This window comes from Corvus hawaiiensis, chromosome 15 (genome assembly GCF_020740725.1).
Source record: "Corvus hawaiiensis isolate bCorHaw1 chromosome 15, bCorHaw1.pri.cur, whole genome shotgun sequence".
Taxonomy (NCBI): Eukaryota; Metazoa; Chordata; class Aves; order Passeriformes; family Corvidae; genus Corvus; species Corvus hawaiiensis.
In genome coordinates this window covers 6593010-6613719 of record NC_063227.1, presented here as the reverse complement: position 1 = coordinate 6613719, position 20710 = coordinate 6593010, and the positions used below count along the sequence as shown (strand labels likewise).

At 53.8% G+C, this 20710-nt stretch overlaps 1 protein-coding gene and 1 long non-coding RNA gene across 3 annotated transcripts; one reads left to right on the top strand and one right to left on the bottom strand.

The window, feature by feature from the left end:
* Positions 1–4763: 4763 nt before the first annotated feature.
* SPARC (secreted protein acidic and cysteine rich) lies at positions 4764–14438 on the bottom strand. 2 transcript variants are annotated; one of them, XM_048319958.1, is made up of 10 exons: positions 14239–14438; positions 8343–8411; positions 8097–8147; positions 7848–7932; positions 7320–7441; positions 7018–7138; positions 6697–6830; positions 6389–6537; positions 5652–5800; positions 4764–5455 (listed from the first exon to the last, which is right to left on the bottom strand). In XM_048319958.1, exons 2-10 carry the CDS (start codon positions 8397–8399, stop codon positions 5427–5429), a joined length of 897 nt encoding a protein of 298 aa, XP_048175915.1. In that variant the 5' UTR covers positions 8400–8411; positions 14239–14438; the 3' UTR covers positions 4764–5426. The 2 variants fall into 2 exon arrangements, with proteins under 2 accessions (XP_048175915.1, XP_048175916.1); XM_048319959.1 differs by lacking the exon at positions 8097–8147.
* Positions 12990–17794, top strand: LOC125333756. Its single transcript, XR_007206961.1, has 3 exons — positions 12990–13204; positions 13633–13715; positions 13798–17794. It is a non-coding gene; the product is annotated as an uncharacterized LOC125333756 (long non-coding RNA).
* The last annotated feature ends 2916 nt before the right edge of the window (positions 17795–20710 follow it).

Genomic DNA, 20710 nt, shown 5'->3' with positions numbered 1-20710 from the left:
GTGCCATGACTGCCCTGGGCAGCCGCAGACAGTCACCATCAGGCTGCGGTCAGGCTTGGCTTTGTGCATGGAGAATTTCGGCCCCGGAGCTGACCGCAGCAGAGTCTCCAAAACCCAGGCAGTAAAGGTGATCAGTGAGGTGTTTGGACAAGAAACAACAAGAGACTTGTACAGTCTCTCGAGTCCAAATGGAGCAGCAATCAAAAGGAATATGAAATTAAGAAAAATGTAGGGAATGCACATAAAAATGTGTCCTGGGGCGAGTTGTTTCCCAAGAATCACGGAATCAGTGTTTCTTTGATTAGGAGCATAATACTGAGCCTGACAAAAAATGGGCTTAATTGGGAAATGGCCCTGGTTTATGTGGTAGGACATAAAATAGAAAGTAATGGAAGTTCTCCATGGGCAGTGCAGAAACTGGATAAAACCTGACACAAATAATTACTTACCGTGCAATTAACTTGGCACCAGAGCATCAGACTGAGCCCAGCTCCTGTTAGAATTCAGCATCACTGTGCAGTGAAGTACTTGTCCGTCTGTCTGCATCCTCTCTGTGTCCTCAGGCCACCCTGAGGAATGCCATGGCTGTGGTTTTATGCTCCATCAAATCAAGTTAAAACCAGACAGTAGGTTCAAAAATTAGAGGGAATGGTACTGAGAGAGACAGACTGAGCTGCAAAACACAAAGTTTGGGGTCATATAAGCCATGAGTCCTTTAGAGTGAAAAATGGTCTGTGCTCCAGAAGGGCTGGGGGGGCTCAGACCCCTCTCGGTGAGGTGGGATGGTGTCATGAATGAGTGGCTTAGGTCACCTAAAGAGTCACTGACAAAGGTATCGGCAAAAGAAAGTTTTAATATAAGTTTGTGAAAGTGCAGCTTAACATCCACTCTGTCACTTCCTACACAGATGAAGCATACACAGGGAAAATCGATCAGAACCGTCTTACAGGGATTTGCCTGGAGACCAGAGGTACAAAAGGATAAGAGTGCAAAGGGTAAGGAAGAGCCTCCCCTTGAGTCATGAGGTTCAGAGTGGACCCCCTGGCCAAACTTAGCCTCAGACTTGATACACTGCTTTATGTCGAAAGGATTTAGCAAATGGGACGGGATGGGATGAGATGGGATAGCCAAGCGTGGTGGGGACGTAGCCCCTAAAGGGACCAGGGCTCTGAGCCGCTCCGCTGCGAAGGGCAGAGCCCTCGGCTGAGGGATGCGGGAGCGGGTCCGTCCTCCCGCCCGGCGCCCGAACAGCCCCGGGACAACCTGCCCGCCGCACCCCGCTCCGGCAGAGCCTCCCCGCTCCATCGCCGGCCACATCGCTCCCCCCGCTGGCCGCTCCGCGCCGCTGCCGCTGCTGGGGATGGAGCAGGAGGAGCAGGAGGAGCAGGAGGAGCAGGAGGAGCAGGAGGAGGAGGAAGAAGAGGACGCGCCTCTCACAGTTTCGAGGGGCAGAGGGGTGCTCGCTTCCTTCCTCTCTGCCCTCCGTCCAGGCCGGCCGCAGGGAGATGCGTCCCTAGAAGTGTTTCCCCTGGTGTTGTCTCTTTGCTGGAGGTTGGGCAAGATTTTACTGAATTTGTCCATCTTTGAAATACGTAAGAGATTTTAAGACAAAAGGATGCTCCGCAGGGATACGGGCAGTTTGGAAGCTGCGCCACAAGCCGGAGCAGGGCAGAGGGGTGGAGGTGATCCTGGCACTGGGGGACCCATGATGAGATCCCCCCTCAGCAGCAATTCTGGGTGTGCTTGAACTGCTGGGAGAGAGACCCGTGTGTGAGATTCCCACCGGGAATGATAGGTCCACCAACCCCACCACCCTGCGTACCTGAACACGGGTCAAAGCCCTCAGTTATATGGTTCAATCTTCCTTTGCAGGGCTGATTTTAGCTGAGGAGACTTGAACCTGGTTGAAATACCAGCATGGAGCCTGAGGGAATGACATGAAGCTGTATCAGGGGAGGCTTAGGTTGGATATTATTGAATATCCAGAGGGTGTTGGGCACTGGAAGGGGCTCCCCAGGGGAGTGTCACAGCACCAAGCCTGACAGAGCTCAAGAAGCATTTGGACAAGCCTCTCAGGAACGTGGTGTAATTCTTGGGGTTGTCCTGTGCAGACCCAGGAGTTGGACTCAATGATCCTTGTGAGTCCCTTCCAACTCAGAATTTTCTGTGATTCCATGATTCTCTGCTGTAGGATGAGTTTAATTCCATGGGTTTCCAGTGTCACTGTTAGCTAGAGTAGAAGCAGCTCCAGGTGCAGCCACACCTTGCAGACAGTGAGGCTCTGAGTCCAGGCTGTCTCCAGGTGTGTGGCTGGAGTAGTCACGGTGATCCCTGGCTTGTCACCTTTTTCATCACCTGCATTTTGTACCTTTAATCCACAAAGCTTAATGCAGTATTCATGCCACAGTTTGTTTCTCTTACAAAAGTAAGGGTCAGGAAAACAGAGAGGACGGCACGAATCTCTACAGAAATCTTTGTCTGTCCCATCTTTCCTCTCTTGAATGCAGGACATGGCTCAGCGAGTAACTGCACCAAAATGAACCATCTCTGCAGATGCACTGTAGCATTCGGGTCAGGCTGATGCTGGCTTTGGATCCAGATCTCTCTATTATTTTTCTATATCCTTTTTTTTTTGGGTTTGCAAACTGTGTCCTCAGTCAGCACTAACCACAGGGAGAATTTCCACTCGGAAAGTACAGGCGAGTTTCATTACTGCTGTACAGGCACGGGAAGGCTCCATTTCGGCTCTAACAGGGAAAGGGCTGTTCTGTTCCACCCTTGCGGACTGTCTAGGTCTGAAAGCTCAAAGAGGCCAGCTTATTCCTCAAGTCCTGACATAACCCCTTGTATGGCATTTGCCCCAAGGCAGTGAAATTCCAGCCACTTGATACTTCAGGCTGTGACCTTCAAAGGGTTAAGAGAGCCCCAGCTTCAACCTCCTGAGCTCATTCTGATGCTCAGTTAAAGCCAGGGCAGCTGCACATTGTTATAGCACTGGACTGGCTCCTTTGGGCTCTGCCAGACTGCTGGGACATGGGTATTGTCCCATGGGATGGGACATGGCCCTGGAGATGGATCACCTTCCAGAGCTGTGATAACCAGCTCTCCTGCTGGCTTTCCTGGGCTTGCTGGGACTTAGAGCTGACTCCTGCACTGAAGGCAGGGGACAGGAAGGCTGGAAAGCCTTCCCTTGCACAGGAAGCTCCGGTGCCTGTCCGGCAGCGCTGGCAGAGGGCTGAGCTGGAAAGAATGCAGCTGCATCTCAGCGGGGGAGTGGAATGAGGGTTTCTGGCTGAGAGGGAGTGACTGGAAAGCAGGCTTGCACAGGATGGCTGATCTTCTCCAGCCCCTGCCTGTCTTCCTGTCCTCTCTCCTGCCCAAACCTTCTCTCAACAACTCTCCAGGCCTGGAGGTGGGTCACATCCAGCTGGCTCTTGCAGGGGTCATGGGTGGTGGTGCCCCTCTCTGTGTCAGGTCTGCTCGCAGAGGCTGCTCCCGTGGTGGGGAGACACTCACTGTGTCTCCATTGAGAACCCCCCTTTGGCTAACAGCCCTGGGAAGCAGTGTGGCCAGGTGGAATGGGTGCTGTGCTTCAAGGCAGGGGTAGAAAACCCTCACCTGGCCACTCTGGGCAACAGCTTTGCCACTGGGGTGAAACACCTTGGCAATACACTGCAGAGTGACTGTCTCCTGTGGGATCTGCCCAGGGCTCTGGGCAGCTGGGAGTGACCCTGTGCAGGATCTGACCCGACAGCTCCGCTGGGAGCGCAGCTCATCCCACAGGGGCTGTCAACAGGGACCTCACAGCTGAGCCAGAGCTCTTGCAACTTGGCTATTTTTAGCCCATGCAAATGGGGGTGTTTATTTTCCTACTGCTGTGCCTTTTTGCCTTTCCCAGGGATCTTATTGCTGATGAAAGCAAGGGCCTGAGAGCCACATGAGTGTCTGTGCTGGCTGCTGCAGTGACCCCATCTCCACCCACATGCTACTCATCTGATATTCCCCAAGCCCTTTGCAGTGATGGGCTGGAATGGGCAGAAGCACCTCAGCTTACCTTGGACCAGAACCTTTTCTGGGGCTGGGAGACCTGTGGTAACAATTTGAACCCATGAGGTTGGTGTTGAGGGGGCAACCCCCCTCACCAGGATGGGATGAAACAGAGGAACATTGCAGTCTGGTTTATTGTCAGTGTTTCAAATCAATATTTTTTATTACAGAGACTCATGAGGTTGCTCACACTGTGGCAGGAATTTAATAATATAAGGCACGGGGAACATTCAGAGGTAAAAAAAGAGTTCTCAGCCTGGGAGATTTAACCATCACTTTGCTCCTGTCAGGACCCTCTCTTATAAAGCAAAATCCAAATACCTTTTCCCTTCCATCCTTTGCATTCCTTAAATCCACAAGAGGAAAAAAATATTACAGCCTTTCCCTCGAGCATGTGGCAAATATGCCACTTTCTGGGCAGAAACATTCCTTCCAAGTGTGACACGGCTTCCCTGGGAGAGCAGGGCTGGAATTTAAGCACAGCCAAGGCAGAGGGGTGAGCAGTGCTTATGGGCACTGTGATCTGGGGAGAGCCAAGAGCTTTATCTCACCTATAGCTGAATCACAAGGTCAAGGTGAGCCACACACACCCCATCTAGCACAGAAAACACGACAGCAGCGTGGTCATTGAGTGATGGTGAGGCATGTAGCACTTTCAAACCTTTATTATTGAAGACGATTTTACAGGTTGGGAATCATTTCATCTTACTTGTTTGAAATCCTGTGCACTTCCCTATTCACTTGTTCGATTTCTCTTTTTTTTTTTTTTTTTTTTTGTGCCCAATAACTGCTAAATTCAAGCCCTGGGAATGGGAGGGAAAAATAAAAAAAAAAAAAGGGAAAACAAAATCCTACCACTCCGTCTTTCTCACCCCTCTCCATCCTTCCTACCACGAGCTGGGTGGCCACAATGTCACCTGCAGCTGCTCTGCTTGAGAACCCAATCCTCCTACATCCTCTGGCTCTGCCTTCCCTCGCTGGCATCTGTGACTGGGGCGGTGAATCAGCTGAGAGGGTTTTGTGTCTGACATGTCCAGGAACGTGCTGTTAGCGAGAAGTTAGGAGAAGCCGATCCGAGAGCGGATGCCAACGCAGAGCGGATATTTAGCACAGGAACAGTCCGCGGTAAAGACACATCAGAGAGAGAAAAGGCTGGTAAGAACATGTGGAAACAGCTGGGTGAGTAATCTAGTGGTGATAGATAAGGCTATGAAGGAGGACTGTTATTTCTCTTAGCACCGTTACTACATATGTTTAGACCTATATTAGCACCTTGTTCCCAGGGGAAAAACAAAACAAAACAAAAGCAATTTAAAAACCAAAGGAAGTGGGAAGGTTAAAACATGACAAAGTTGGCAGCAGAGCAGGAAGGCGAGCGTTTAGATCACAAGATCCTTGTCTATGTCCTCTGTGGAAGGAAAAGAGAGAGACAAAGTCAGGAGGTGGATGGTGCCAGGGTCCCACTGTTCCTGCACCCTCCCCACTCCCCCCTGCTTTCCCTCACCCAGGGCAGGCTGTAATGCATTGCTTCAGCCAGAGTGGGGGTTCTGGGGGTGCTCTTCAGTCTCCCCTCCACCCCCATTCCTGCCCTCCTCAGCACTTACGCTCCTTGATGCCAAAGCAGCTGGCCCACTCCTCCAGGGCGATGTACTTGTCGTTGTCCAGGTCGCAGGCCTCGAAGAAGCGAGTGGTGCAGTGCTCCATGGGGATCAGGGGGGCACGGAGCGGGGCCAGCTCGGTGTGGGACAGGTACCTGCCGAGGTGACCACGTGGTCACAGGAGGGCAGATGCTCGCCCCAGCTCTCTGGTTTGGCTGCTGTCCCAGTGCCCTCCCAGTACCAGCCTCTAAGTGTCACCAGGGTCAAGACTGGTGTCTGCCTTTGCAGCTGGCTGTGCTGGTCATGAAATAGCCACCAGCTGGGGGTCCCTGCCAGCTGCCCCCACCCCACAGGCCCACGTGTGTGATCACTCTCATGCCCATCTCCAGCCCACAGCTAAGCCAGCAGCTGCTATCTCAGCTGCTGCAGTTATCCCGGGGCCTTTGGACTATGGTATTTTAGGGGACTATCATAGAACAGTAAATCTGAGAAGAGAGAAACTCCACACCCAAGGGAGGTGGGAGCAGCTGGGGCTGGGGGAGGCCTGCAGAAGAGCTGGTTGCAGGAGACAAAGGTGCCTCTACCCCAGCCTGGTTTGCCAAAACCTCTGCAAGATGTGACTCTGCCACCAGCCACCCACTTGTGTCACATCTCCAGCCTGCCTTGGCACCTTCTACTGCCAAATCACTCTGATCCTTGGGCAAGAAATGGTGGGGTCTCTGTCCTGCTCTGCTGGCACTCACCCATCAATGGGGTGCTGGTCCAGCTGCCCGAACTGCCAGTGCACGGGGAAGATGTACATGTTGTAGTTCTTCTCAAAGTCCCGGGCCAGGAGCTCCACGGTGTGGTCACCAGCCTCCAGGCGCTTCTCGTTCTCATGGATCTTCTTCACCTGCCATGGGAGAGGCCGGGGAGACCTTGTCAGTAGGGAAATGGGGTGCAAGGGGGGACCTTGGGAGGGACTTTACAGGGATCCCACAGGTCACTGTGGACAGGCTCCCTGTCTGTGCTGGCTCCGTTGCAGGGGTGAACTGCCTCCCCTGTCCCTCACCTTGAGCTTCTGCTTCTCGGTCAGCAGGTTGTTGTCCTCGTCGCGCTCGTACAGGGTGATCAGCACGTTCTTGAGCCAGTCCCGCATGCGCAGGGGGAACTCGGTGAGCTCTGTGTCCAGGCAGGCAGGGATGACTGCAAGTCATACACAGTGGTCAGTGCAGCATCTGGACATGCAGCTCCACACCCTGGACATGCAGCCCCAGTGCCCTCCCACCTCAGCCCCGAGCCTGCCAGGACCTTTGCTCTCCCTCAAACTGTGAACATGGGGGGGGTGTGCCCAGTTAGGGATCCCTCTGTCTGAGGGTTTGGCCCCACTTACATTTGCAAGGCCCAATGTAGTCCAGGTGCAGCTTGTGTCCCTTCTTGGTTCCCTCCAAGGTGCACTTGGTGGCAAAGAAATGGCAGGAGGAGTCGTAGGTCTTGTTGTCAGTGCCACAGACCTGCACAGGAAGGGCAGATGCTGCATGAGAGGCAGGGAGAGCCTCCAAACGAGATGTCTGACTTATTTCCTGGGGTGGGCAATGGCTCCTTCTTCACCAGCCACCCTGACTCTGTCTCCATCTGGCAAAGCCCATGTGGGTCCCTCCCTGCCCTGGGCCACCCAGCAGCTGCTGCCCTCACCTTCTCGAAGACGCCGGCGGTGGCGGGGCAGCTGGAGGGGTCCTGGCACACACACATGGGCGAGTTGTTGTCATCCACCTCGCACACCTTGCCGTGCTTGCAGTGGTGGTTCTGGCAGGGGTCTGCAGCAGGAGGGGAGCAAAGTCAGAGCCAGCCACATCCTCACCTCGAGATGCTCAGCGCACCTCAGCACAGAGGGAAGACAGAGACTTCGCCAGGGACAGCCCCCAGCATCTATTCTCACACCAGGAAGATGTGAAGGTTTCCAGAAGTCCATGCTAGCCCTCGAGCTAATCCTGGACTCCTTTCTTTAGCCATTCTTCTGTTGCAAAAATGGGCTTACAGAGAGCCCAGGGCTGGAAGAGGCCATGTGCCTCTTTTGCTTTAAATGTGCATCCAGGCTGGCATTGTCCTTGTGCTACAGCCCTTCTCAAAGGAGCCCCTCAGTGTTTGGGGTGGCTTAAACTCCCCCACACAGGGAGGGGATGGTGTCCCTGCCAGCAGGAGGGCAGGGGAAGAGGGACTTACTCTCTGCAACAATCTCCTCTACATCCTCCGTGGGTTCCTCGAACTCTCCCACCTCCACCTGGACAGGATTAGCCCCCACAGGCTCCTGCAAAAGAGGTTGGTGTTTCTGCTGTGGGTGCACACAGAGCACAGCCCCAGCTGCCTGGGGGGCAGAGCAGCTCCCCCTTGGCTCCCCAGCGCTTTGGGGATGCTCTGCCCAGAGCTGTGGTGCTGAGGGGGTGGGTGAGGAGGAGGGACAGAACCACTGACCTCTGTGGTGGGATCTTCGATGACCTCTGTCTCATCGGGCAGAGCCTCCTGCTGCAGGGGCAAAGACCCGTGAGTGGGGGTCCGTGGGGCAGTCCCAAGGGGGGTGACCCACTGGAATGGGCAGTAGGGCCACCCTCAAGTTGCCCCTCATCCCTCAGTACTTTATTTGTTATAAAAGAAAATCCCCATCGGCTACTCCAGATGGACAACCCCGACAGCAGAGGCTCTGCTGTCTCCTGCACTTACCGGCGCTGCCAGGGCTTTGCCTGCCAGGCAGAGAAGGAAGAAAATCCAGGCCCTCATCTTTCAGCAGACCTTGAATAAAGCAGAGGAAAAGGAGGGATGAGGAAGGAGGCCACTGTGTGCCGCTGGGCTCCAGGCTGAGCACTCAGACACTTCGAGAAGGGCGTTCTCTCCATTTCCTGCCTCGTCTGTTCAGCATTACAGACCCACATGATGGCTCTTCTAGCCAAAATCTTGGGCCAAATTGTGTTTCCAAGATAAATTCATTTGATTTTGCAAAATGAGACACTGGGGTTTAGATGTCTGTTGCTCTCCTGGATGCCTTTAGGAAAATCACAGTCAAATTGGGTCTTTCCTTCTCTGGAGGCTTTTTTTTTACAAATCACCCCATATTTTTCATGTTAGAAATCCCCTGATATGAGTGCCAGGTAAAAGGAATGAAGCTCTATCATCTTATTTGTCAATCAGAGGAAAAATGGAAGTGGAGGAAGGAAGGAGATAACAGAGAGACAATGAGACAGAGCACTTGACAATTAAATCCTTTAGAAAACCCCTTCCCCTATGGACACAGACGTCCCTAGGGATATCAAAGCCTAACATGTATAGGTGTCTACTATTGTTTTTCCCTTTTCTGCTCAGACCTGAGGGTCCCCAGACTGGGTTTGAGGGACCCAAGACCACTTGGGGGTTGTGTCCTGCTGGGAGATGAGCTCCAGAAGGATGAGCCCTTTGCACCTTCCCAGTCTGGGCTGTTGCAGAGCCTCTGTAGGACGAGGCAGCCCAGCTAACAGTGGCTGTGATGTGAGCCAGGAGGAGAGCGCAGCTGGTGACATCCCCCTGGCCTTGTCCCCCCCGGTTCCTGTTTGGCAGGGACGAGCCCCTCTGTGTGCGAGCAGAGAGGAGCTCAGCTGGCCGCTTAATATGCCGGTGGCAGCGAGGGCTGCCCGCTCCCTTCCGCCCCGGGGACAGTGGAACTCCGCCGTTCTCGCTCGTGCCAGCGAGGGGACCTGTCCCCCTGCCAAGTCTCCCTTCCGCCTGCGCTCCTCCGCTCCACCTGCGCACCCGGGCCAGCACAGCCCGCCCTGGTGCCAGCAAAGGGAGGGATTTGCTGGGACAGAAAGTGTTGGACAAGGTCTCTTCTTCTCTCCCAGGATATCTGATGTCACTGCATCCTTTCCTTTCCATGCACAGCAGCTCTCTGGGTGTAAAACCACACCAAACCTGTGCTGCCGAGACACCAGCCAGGCTGGGCTCTGCTTTCGAACTTAGCATGGTTTGGCCACTCAGAGAAAATCCTCTTTCCAATCTCAGGACCTCACCCAGCCCCCAGTGGGGTGTCTGTGCAAAATAGGGAATGGATGGCAGCTTCCTTGGGATGTCAGAGGGCTGGGAGGGGGTGCTGGGGATGGCTGCTGTGGTGGCATGAAGGACCTGTGGCAGAGGAGCTGTGGGGAGGGGGTGATGAGCCCTTTTGCTCTATCAAGGCTGCAGCTGAGCAGCTCCCTCCTCTCCTGCTTGGTATGAGCTGTCCCTTCCCCAGCATTTGCGAGCAGAGATCACTGGTTCTTCACTCCTGGAAGGGTAGTTTGGGGAGGGAGGTGGAAAAGTACTGGTGATTCTGGCCATCTCCCCCCTTGCTGGTATCCCCTGACTAGTAAAGGCTCCTCCTGGGCTTCTCCCAAGGGTCTTGTTTACTTTGGAAGATGCTCTGAGGTTCAGTGATGCTCATTGGGCAGTGCCCAGCCTGAAGAAGAGGGCAGTGCATGCACATGTGGAAGGTGGCACTAACAAGAACCCAACCCCACACCAAGGCCATCTTAGATCATTTCCCCAAGCTTTAAAAAAGCCTTGAATTTCAAAGTCTGGACATGCAGTAAGCTGGGGTCAGGGAATTACATGTTTGCTAGGAGCCAGCAGACAGTTGGAGCTGCCAGTGTTGTTGTTTGGAGGAAGAAGGAACACGAAAAAGTCTGAGCAAACAAGTTCTGCAGAGCTGTCTTGTGCCTTAGATGGTAAAACAAATTTATTATAAAACGACAACCTTTTGGAGGCAAAGCCTGTGCAGCGAGGACATTGCAGTGTCTGTGAGCCCCTGGCTGGCTTGCAAATGGTCATTCCTGAATGCCTGGTGGTCAAAAGTCCTGAAATAACAGCTCAGGAGCCTTGCACACAGAGTTGCTCCATCAGGATAATGTGGTCCGTGGTGCAAGTCTCCCTCATTGTGGAGCAGCCATGGTCCTGCTATCCAAGAGGATGCTCTTTGGAGCAGGCAGCTGGGCCGCACCACGAGCTCAGCATCCATCCCCCAGCTGGAGGGACTTGGGAGGATCCCTGAGGGGCTCTGCACTGGGAATGGCTGGCACTGCTTTGTGAGCCCCACGGAGGGCAGAGGGCAGCAAGGGGGGTGCAGCCAAGGGGTCATTTTGGACAGAAGAAAACAGGGAAAAAGATTTTAGCAAGCAGGGACTTATGTCCTTCTGCATCCTAAAGGAATCAACAGACACCAGCACTTCGCAGGATGCTGGAAACCAGCACAGAAAGGGCTGCTGAGTATAGAATGAGAGAAGCTGCATGGTCACCACCCTCTCCTCAGGCCTGCCCTCCTGAAGGTTGTGAATTGAGGAGACAACAGGGCACGCATGGGCTGCAGGACCCATGGGCTGCGCAGCCTTTTTAATACCTGACCCCACTTGCATCCTACATGGGGCTTTCAGCTCCCAGTCACTCTATGAACAGGGTCTGGGGGCTCCCACAAACCCCTCTCAGTGGTTCACCTTTCCAGGATGGCCCTCAGCACCAGCTGTTCATTGCATACCCCAAAGAAGAAGACCACGGGGTGTAGAGAGGTCTGAGGCTGACCCTCAGCACCTCCATAAACTCAAAGCAAGCTGCTCTGGGAAACTCTTTGCCACGCTCCCCCCAAGCTTGTGGCACCATCATCGGTTTCTCCTAATGGGGAAAACACCCCGCAGCGATGCACAGAGGAGAATCTGTGCCACTGGGTCTGTGGGTCTCTCATGGGGACCCCAGCCTGGGGGCCTTTGTGGGTCGGGGGAGGACACTGACGAGGCAGGCGCAGCCTCCAGGAGAGGCTCCATGGATGGTGGGAAGTGGTCCATGTGGCACTGGCCCTGTCCAGGGTTGCGTAAGCCCTTTGGGGTGCCACGTTAGCGTGGGGAGGAGTCTCTGCCTGGCCACTTTGACAGCTCCTCCCCGAGGCCACCGGGCTCACCCCAGCTGCCACCCCTGCTAACCCCGGGTGAGGGGCTCCGCTGCCTCCTCCCACTGCAGCCTTGGAGGCAGGAATGGGCAATGGCTGGGCAAAACCCTCCCATGCCTCAGCTCCTGCCTGCAGCCCAGCCCGGCAGCAGGGTCTCCTGCACCCACCCTCCTTCTGCTCACGGCTCATCCAAGCCTCTGGAGGAGCTGACATTCCCCCACCTCACACGGAGCGTAAAGGCAAGACTGGCCCAGAAAAAGACTCTGCCAAAGCCCACTGGGGCCACAGTTTTCAAGGTGCAGATGGGTGACCGAGTGTGACCCCCATAGAGACACAACGCCAGGGCTGGGTCCCCACTGCCTGGCCCTGACCTCCCTATGCAAGCAAGACCCTCTGAGCTTTGCTCAGCAGCCACTCCCAGGCTAAAATTCCATTTGAAGCCAGAGCTGTTTGCGTGAGTCCCCATAAAGCTCCCTGCTGAACAGGTCCCTGCATGTTCGGTGCTGGCTCACCCAGATGTGCTGCAGCTGCCCTGGGTGCCTGGGGAGCAGGGCAGGGGAGTGGGCAGAAGCCAGCCTGGCTCCTACCACCTGCACAGACCCCTCTCACGCAGTGTGCAGGCTCAGACAGCCATGGAAGGTTTAGATGGAAGTGCAATTCCCTTTAGCTCACACACACATTTACACACTCCAAGTAAAACACGGCGGGGAAGAAATCTACCTACTCCATGTGCCCATGCAGAGTCAGCAGAGACACGGCTACACCCCAGTACTGTGTGAACCCATTCCCTGTGCTGGGGGCTGAGCAGCTCTGATTGAACTAGGAAATGTTGCAGATCTTACAGGGCTTATTGATACAACGGCAAGAGCCCATCACAGCTGTGTGCTGAAGCTGCCGTAGTTTCTCCAGGTTGCAGACTGAATCCATACTGGAAAACAATCAAATTAGTACAAAGAAAAGTGCCTGGACGAGCCGGGGTCTGCAGGCAGCGGCTCATGGATGAGCTCTGTGCAGACAGGTGAGACAGAATTTTGCTGTCCTGCCTGAGCTTTTTCTTTTGTGTGGGCTGGACCTAAGGCAGTGTCAAAAGTAGCCCGGATATTTTAGTGCCAGGTGCCAGAGGTCCCTCCGGCTCCCGGGGGATGTAACCAGCTGATCCCGCACAGCTCCACAAAGGAGGGAGAGAATAAACTGTCCGATAAATGTTCTGCAAAAATGCAAACCATCTCCAAAGCATTCCCTGGACTTGCCCTGCCACAGGCGCTCCAGCGATAACAGCCCTGACATCCTTCGGACCAGAGGACCCAGAAAAGGTTTCCATGGGAGCCGACATTCCTCTGGGGCTGAGTCATAGAAGAGCAGAGTGTTGTAGAAGGAGGGGCTTGAAAAAAACTTCGAAAAGTTTATTTCTGCTCTTCCCCCTCCCAACACCGCCCGCACCTCTGCTCCTGCCTATGTGGCAGACAATGGCTTGGCTTTTGCTGCTGCGCAGGATGCAACAGCCTTTCATTTTCACTTGAAAGTCGCCTGATCCACCCTAACAAACGGCTGCAATTAACTTTTGTCCTTTTGGAGGGATGCTGAGTTTTTGGGCTGTTTCAAGTTGGTCCTCTCTGAGGGCTCGGGAGCACCGGTGACATTCCCGGTACGCCCGGTTTCGCTCCAACTTGAAACTTTTGCCCTTCGGTTTGGGTGGGAATTCAGCCCCCAAACGGTTAAATTTCCTTGTTTTTGGCTGGATGCAACCGAGTGGAGCTTTCTTAGAAAAGGGACACAAAGAGCAGTTAGACTGTCACGTCACCGGGCCGAGAAGGACAGCGGCTGCCTTTAAAGGAAGCAAGCCCTTGTCTCTTCTGTATGGACCTAAAATAGTGCCTGACCGAACCCAAGTCCCTAAAACTTAAAAAACCACCCCAAAAGAGCTTTACTCCTCCTCTCCTGCAGTCGCCGTCTCCCTAACAGTCGATCAGCCAGAGTTCGGCAAGCCAGGGCAGCAGACTTGAAAGGCTTTCAAAGTTTGCTCAGAACAAAAAGCCGAGTGTCTTTTTTTTTTTTTTTTTTTTTTTCCCAAAGGAAGAATAAGACCGGCTGCACTGAAAAAATAAAACCGCTGAGATGAAGTCGACAGCTCTTTTGTTCTTCCTCTGGATACTCTGGTGAGTAAAACATCACCTGCCAACGCACCTCAGGCTGGGACTAGTGGGGACTGTTCGTAACTAGATCTGATTTTCTCTGCAGGCTGGTTGTGCCCAGACCTTGGTCTCTCGGATCTCTCTAAGGAACTACCCACCAGCTGAAAACCCAGAGGGGAAAAAGGGAGGAGAAAGAAGAACGAGGGCGGGTTAAACCTTTGCAGTCAGATGCCAGCATTAAAGCTCTGGCAGCGAAACTGAGTAAGAGACAGTTTAGAAGTGGAAATGCTGCAGAGAAGAGAAAGGGGTGAAGTCAGGAGGAGTTTCCAAATGCACCGCTTGGGGTGGAGAGCGTCCAGCTCCCCATCCCGAGTGATGCATTGCGAGCACTGGACACACTCCCCGGACACACTCCCCGGACACACTACCCTGGACACACTACCCTGGACACACTACCCTGGCCAGGGTCCCCCACGAGCCGGGCTGTGGGGACCCCCATGTCGGGAGGAAAAGCACAGCAAAGGCAAACGCGAATCTCGGGCCATACCTCGCAGTCCCGGCAGCACGGCTGAGGGAACTTCAGGCTCTTGGACAGGCTGGAGGAATCTGTGGGTTTTAGAAGGAGGCAGGAGGAAGCCGAAGGGTGGGCTGGGTTTCCCGCTGCCTCTCCCCCTCCTCCTCCTCGCTATCTTTCCAAATCCGTCTCTTCCTCTCCCCCTCTAAGTGGGCAGTCCCTCCTGAGGCACAGCCTGGCTCCAAAGGATAGACCAGAGAAATCAAGCCGGAGATCAAGGGGTCCCTCGCGGGGACAGAGCAGCCCTCAGCGCAGCCCTCCCAGCAGAGTCCCTGTCACAGCAGCTCCCTGCTCTGCTGCCGTGAGTTTTCAGTGCTCTGTCCCTCTCGGACTGACAGCAGGGGGGATGGGGGAGTGCCAGCTCTCTGCTTGGTTTTTACACCTCTTAACCACTTCACCTGCTGCAATTATGTTAAATGCTGTCATTTCTCAGCGGAGTAGCTCACTCCCTGAGCTGGTGTTTCCCATCCTCGAGGGCATGCAGAGGAAAGCGGGAGAGCTTTTGCTCGTCCATGCTGTCCCCTAACACTGCTGATATCTGTGACTGCCTTGTGGAGAGGGAGAGGAAAGAATGACGCAGGGAATGTGGAGGATAGAGACATATCTGAAATATGCTGTAAGTAGGCAGAGAAATGCTGGGCTGGTAGATGTGACTCTCAGCAGGCTGGTCTCTCTGCTGTGGTTATCGTCCAGCAGATCTAGACTGATTGAACAAAACCCACAGTCAGAATTGCCAGTCAGCTGAATTCAGTGGTCTCTTCAGACATCACTCAGTATTTTGACTTTACAGATCATAACTCAGCTGGAGCAGCTGCCCAGCCAGAGGGAGCCAAGCAGCAAAGCTGTTTCGAGTTGAGTTTTCCCATCTGTTCCTCTCTATGCTCAGGGTGAAAACCCAGCTCTTCTCTCCTTGCTTCTCTCCATGGCTGAGAGGATCTGAGGTGCATCTGCTCCCTCAGAACCAGCATGGCCATGGCATTGCACTGCAAAGGAGAGCCAGCAGCCAAAAATTGCTACAGTTTGGGCATCCCTAAAGAGTGTCTCCGTGCCATACAGGGCTGTTCTGAGCCCTGTGGATAATCCAGCCCTTTGCAGCTTGTGATCCTCCTGTGGCATCAAACCTCACCCCAGGGCTGGTCTCCAGGGGCTGCTGGAAAGATGGTGTCTCATGTAGCCAGCAGGACTGAGGACATCTGGGCACCAGCAGTGTGATTGTGCTGGGTGAAGGACACCCAAGACCATAACAAAATTCAACATCATGTTTTGTTTTGGCTGCCTGGGGTTTGGGTTCATTCCTTGTGATTATGTGCTATCTTTGAGAGGGGCTGAGACATGGACCTGGGTGCTTAACTCTTCCCACTGATGTTGCTGAGGATTTAGATGTCAACACAGGGACTGGCCTGTGATGACCTCTGGGCTGTGCTGGCTCCTTGCCCTGCAGGATGCCTGCTTGCTCTGTAGGATGCCTGCTTGCTCTGTAGGATGCCTCCTTGCCCTGCAGGATGCCTGCTTGCTCTGTAGGATGCCTCCTTGCTCTGTAGGATGCCTCCTTGCCCTGCAGGATGCCTCCTTGCTCTGTAGGATGCCTCCTTGCTCTGTAGGATGCCGTTGTGGTTCTGTATCAGCTCACTCCTCATCCATCTCCGTATCTCTCATCATCTGTATCTCTTACAGCACTTCTGCTGCATGTGAGAGATCAGATGTAAGACTAAACATCCCATGGCCAACAAGGAACAAAATATAACCACAACAGAAAGGGAAAGCAGCGGGGAAAGATAGGGGAGGGATTCATGAAAACCCATCATCACTTCCCAGTGAACAGGTCAATCTCTGTGATCAGGCAGCTCAGGAGGCTGGTGGCAAAGAACAAGGGAAGAAAATCTTCTTCACCCATTTCTTTTCTTGGCTGCACACTTCCCAAAAGCCACCCCTGGGTGCTGATATGTGGGTGTTGATACCACTCACAGAGACATCCATAAATATTCCATGTGACCCTCCCAGGTCCCTGGGGAGGCTGGATTTATAATGGTGTCTAAGACTCCATGGGTCCTTCTAATGCAACCAGCTGGAGCACCTTGTCCTCCCACCACAAGTGTCCGTAGCTCCCAGGTGCAGCCCAGTGCCACTTGTAGGTCCAGTTTGGCTCCAGAGGTCACACATCCCCTAAGCCAAGGTTTCATTTGCTTGATTCATATCCCAAGGAGCTGAACACAGCTGTTGAATGCTCTCTGCAGTAGATTAGTCACGACTCGCATTGAAATTGTACCGCTGCTGGTTCTTCTCAGGAAAAAAAAAAGACATCTGGAAAAAATTTTAGAGAGGAAAAAAAAAAAAGAAGAGAAAAGGAACCACAACTTTTCTAACTGACAACGTGGCAATTGCTCTGCACTGTAGCCTGAAGCTAAGACCTCTGCTAAGGGCTTAGACAAATGATAGTGCCATGGAGATAATTATAGCAGGGATTTCTTTATGGATGTGGTGGCTTAGACCCTGGGTCTGAGCGAAAGCAAAAAGCAGTGATGCAGTCACATCTGGAAATGGCCCCCAAGCTCATCCAGTGAGCCCAGCGGGGTGGGAGTGAGGGGTGCTCATGGTGCTCCACGCACATGGTGGGGGCAGCCGGGTCCTGCACCTTGGGAAGGACACACTGCCAGGCATCAGCGGTGGGATGCAGGGGGACCACACGGAGGGGGAAACAAGAGCCCGCAGCAACTGGCTGGCTCGTTAAACTCAGCAGCTTTAAAAAGCTCCAGAAGCAACTGAGAGCTTGCAAAGGAACTCCTGGAAAGTCCTTTCCACTCTTGTAAGGCTTAGTGGGGTCATCAAAGAGGAGATTTTGGTGTCAGGCTATCAGGAGGAAAACTGGACCTCACACACGTTTAGAAAGTTGTCTTATGCCATCTGGGGCACCGGACGGGCAGGGGATTGCCCAAGGGGCCTCCACAGCCCTGGGAGCCCTGGTAGGGCTGCAGCAGGTCCAGCTCAGGCTCCTGACCATGTGCCAGTGGGTGCTTTGGGCACAGTGGATGAACCCCAGGGCTCCCGGGGCTCGCTCCCAGATCAAGTGACTGCACAAACTCAGATGGAAACAGCAAACAGGGCAAGACCCTTTGAGGCTTGAGCTCATTTTACAGCAAAGCCAAGAGGTCTGGAGGGGTGAGGTTTGAACTCCAGCTAACCCCTGTTCAAAATCCAAATTTCTTCATCGTGCTTTGAGCCAGGTTGGGCAGATCTGGGCTGGCGCAGTTGAGAAAATCCTGTTGCTTTCCAAGAGGGGAACAATTCTGCTGTAAGAGATGGGGGAAAAGGCAAGTGAGCAGCTCTGTGGGAGTGATACAAGTGTGGATTAATAATCCTGCCATCTTCTGCTCACTAATTTGTCAGTCTGAGAAGCCTTTCCTTCCCTCTGCTCTGGGAGGGATTCTCTAATGAGTTTTTCTCTAGAGGATGTGTCTGCATTAATTGCTGGTGGAGGCTGCTGCAAAACAATGAACCCAAAGTGCATATAAATAAACAGGATGCCCTGGAACCACTGTGGTAATGTAATTTGCTAAGTCTTCGTCTCTGGGTGTGTGGCTGAAGCCTGAGCTCCTCACAGGTGCAGGGCAGTGTGGGGGAAGTCAATGGCTGCAGGGGTGGGAGCCCAGCACCCAGCTCAGGAAAAGTTGAGAGTAAATGCAGAGCAGACAGGAATCTGCTTATCCCAGGAATTTCCCATCTCTCCTGCTCTCTGGGAGTGTGTCAGCTGGAGGGTTTCTGGTTTTTTCCATTTCAGAAGCAGATCAGAGGCAGAAGGGCTGTGCTCTCTGGGCTCGCACTAAGCAGATGTAGGGCCACTGAAAGCACCATCTGCACAGGGCAGGATGAACCCAAACTATCTTGGGAACATGCCTGAGAGTGTCTCATGTAGGACAAGGAAGATGGGATGGGACTCTGCCCCTGAGCTGAGCCATAGGACTGATGCCTGGTTCAGATGGAGCAGACGGATGCTCAAGGTCTTTTCCTGTGCCTGCACTGGGGTGCTGGTCAGAAGCAGACGGAGAAGGAGGAGTGGATGTCATTGCAGATTCTCAGCTGTAATCCAGAGGCCAGCAGGGCAGGAGATGGAAAACCAGCTGTGCACAGCTCTGCAGTGAGTCACAGCCTGGGAGCAGGCTGCAGAGCTAGAAAGCAGGACAGGCTTACTGTGAAATGTCTTGCTCTTTCCATGATGTGTGTGGGCTCTCACAGCTGTCCCAGGGTTCTCTGGTGGAAGGCTCTTCCATGCCCCATGGGGAAGGTCTCTCCTCTGCCTCTTTCAAACTCCCCCTGCATTATCATCTCACTCACTTGGAAATGTGTGGGGCTGCAAGCTTGGGAGAAGCCTGTCTGTCCTCCCTGAAACCAAACTGAGGCCAAAGAAGCAGGGGAATAAAATCCATCACCTTCCTCAGCTGTGGTGCAAGACAGGAACTCTGTGTGCTGCAGCTGCCCCTGCGCTGCCCAGGATGCTGCTCATGGGCATCACGTCTGAACACCCAGAGAGGGTGGCAGATTAAACCCCTCTGGCTGTAGCCCCTCACCACGTCCCTGTGGCAGAGTCCCTACAGCCCTGCCTGGACACATTGCACCAGGCACCGGCACACAAGAGCTGTCCTCAGCTGATTTGAAACACCCAGGCACATCCAGCCTGGCTGAGTTTAATCCCAGCCCAACACCTACAGTATCCAAAAAACCTGATTGTTCCAAAAGGCCCCTTTCTGCAAGGGGCTGTTCCCTATTAGTCCTGGGCACGAGGATGTTGTGTGCCTGAATTACAGTCGGGTGTCTCAGCCCTCCTCTGCTGTTGCTTGAGGCCTTGTGCTGCACTTGTGCCTGTGACTTGCAGAAGGTGAAATAAAACTTCCAGGAGGGAAGGGCTGCTACCTCCAGGTAGTCCCACCTTGCTCCTGGTGTTTACCTACGATGCACTTTTGAGTCCTCTTGGGCCTGACAGATGCGGTTTGGCAGCTTTTGAAGGATATTAATAGAACTGCTTGAGGAAATAAACAGGAATCCACTTTCAAGCCCCTGGGGCATGTGGGGAGAGGGAAGCTCCTGGGCTGCAGTGGCAGCTCTTTTCCATGGAGAAACAGTCTAAAAGGCAGCTTTGATGGGAATACCCAGGTGAAGCTGTGCCAGCCCCAGAACATCAAATGCCGTCTGGAGAGCAGTGGACATAACCATGGGTGAGGAAAAGACCAGAAAGGCAAATTTGAGGGTTCACAAGGCTCTCGGGGGCCAGCTGCATTTGGTTTTTTGGGTCATGAGTGTGAGGTCCTCTAAGAGAAGCTTGATTCTCAGATGAGTTGGCTACTTACCCCACAACCCTTCTTAATTTAATTGGCCATACCAACTTACATCTAAGGGAGGAAAGCAATGGTTTTTCTGGGCCATGTCTATGCTGGGAGCCCATTTAGAAGGCTCCCTTTGGGAATGTGATGCAGTGGGCAGGCTGGTGAGTGTCCGTGGGGCCAAACAGTGATGGGGCAGAGCTGCCATGGATTGGAATTGCAGCTGAAGCAAAGCAGGCAGCAGGATTTGGTGTCCTCAGCATAACTTGATGTCCCCAGGATCCAGAAGCTGAGAACATGGGCTTTAAGTGAGGGCTGCTTTCGCTCCAGGCTTGTGCATTGCCAGAGGCAAAGAGGAGGAGGGAAAGCCAGTCTTGAGGAGGGCAAGGCACACTGGTGACAGGCAAGCTGGAATATGAGTTGAAGCCTGGAAAGTTTAGCAGTTCCCTGTGGAGGCTGAAAAACAGGACTTTAGTGTCCTCCTATTAACCCTCATTGCTGGCAAAACCCTATCAAAATATCCCCGCTCCCGGGCAGCCCTGCCCCGCTTACAGTAACTCGGTGTGTGCACGGCTCCGTGCTCCCAGCTGCTCCCCATCCCCTGCCCCCTGCACAGCCTGTGTCCTGCTGTGACACAAGCCAGGACAGGCACCGGACAGAGCGATCCCGAGAGGCCACATCCCCTCTAGCACTGCTGGTGGATGAACTCCTACAGCATCCCTGGGTGGGAGCGGAGCTGTGCGGGAGCTGTGGCTGCATCCAGGCAGGACACAGGGCGGGGGGTGTCTGAGGTGCCTGGGCCACCCCCGGCTGAGCCCACACATATCCACCCTGAGAATCCACATTTTTCTATCTATTGCTCTGACACTTTCTGCTCGAGCTGAGCTCACTTCAGAACAAGCCCTGGCTTGAGATGTACCAGATGACTGAGCCAGGCTGCCAGATGCAGGAGGCTCCATGAACAGGGTGCCCTTTAGAGGAGACAAAATGGGATTGGTTTTGGCGACATTCTTTTGGAAGGATGGGGTACAGAGGGAAAAGCAAGCAGCTGTGCTGGTGCTTGGTTGCCCACTGGGGTTACATCACCACAGCCAGTCACAGGCAGCTGTAGAAGCTGGCAAAGAGGATATTAG

What these genes read in the sequence shown, in the direction of transcription:
- SPARC (XM_048319958.1), bottom strand. Translation starts at nt 8,399, where the DNA reads ATGAGGGCCTGGATTTTCTTCCTTCTCTGCCTGGCAGGCAAAGCCCTG. An exon ending in TCGAAGATCCCACCACAGAG is followed by an intron (nt 7,933 to 8,096) that starts GTCAGTGGTTCT and finishes CCTCTTTTGCAG; the next exon opens with GAGCCTGTGGGGGCTAATCC. An exon ending in GACCAGCACCCCATTGATGG is followed by an intron (nt 5,801 to 6,388) that starts GTGAGTGCCAGC and finishes TCACCTCGGCAG; the next exon opens with GTACCTGTCCCACACCGAGC.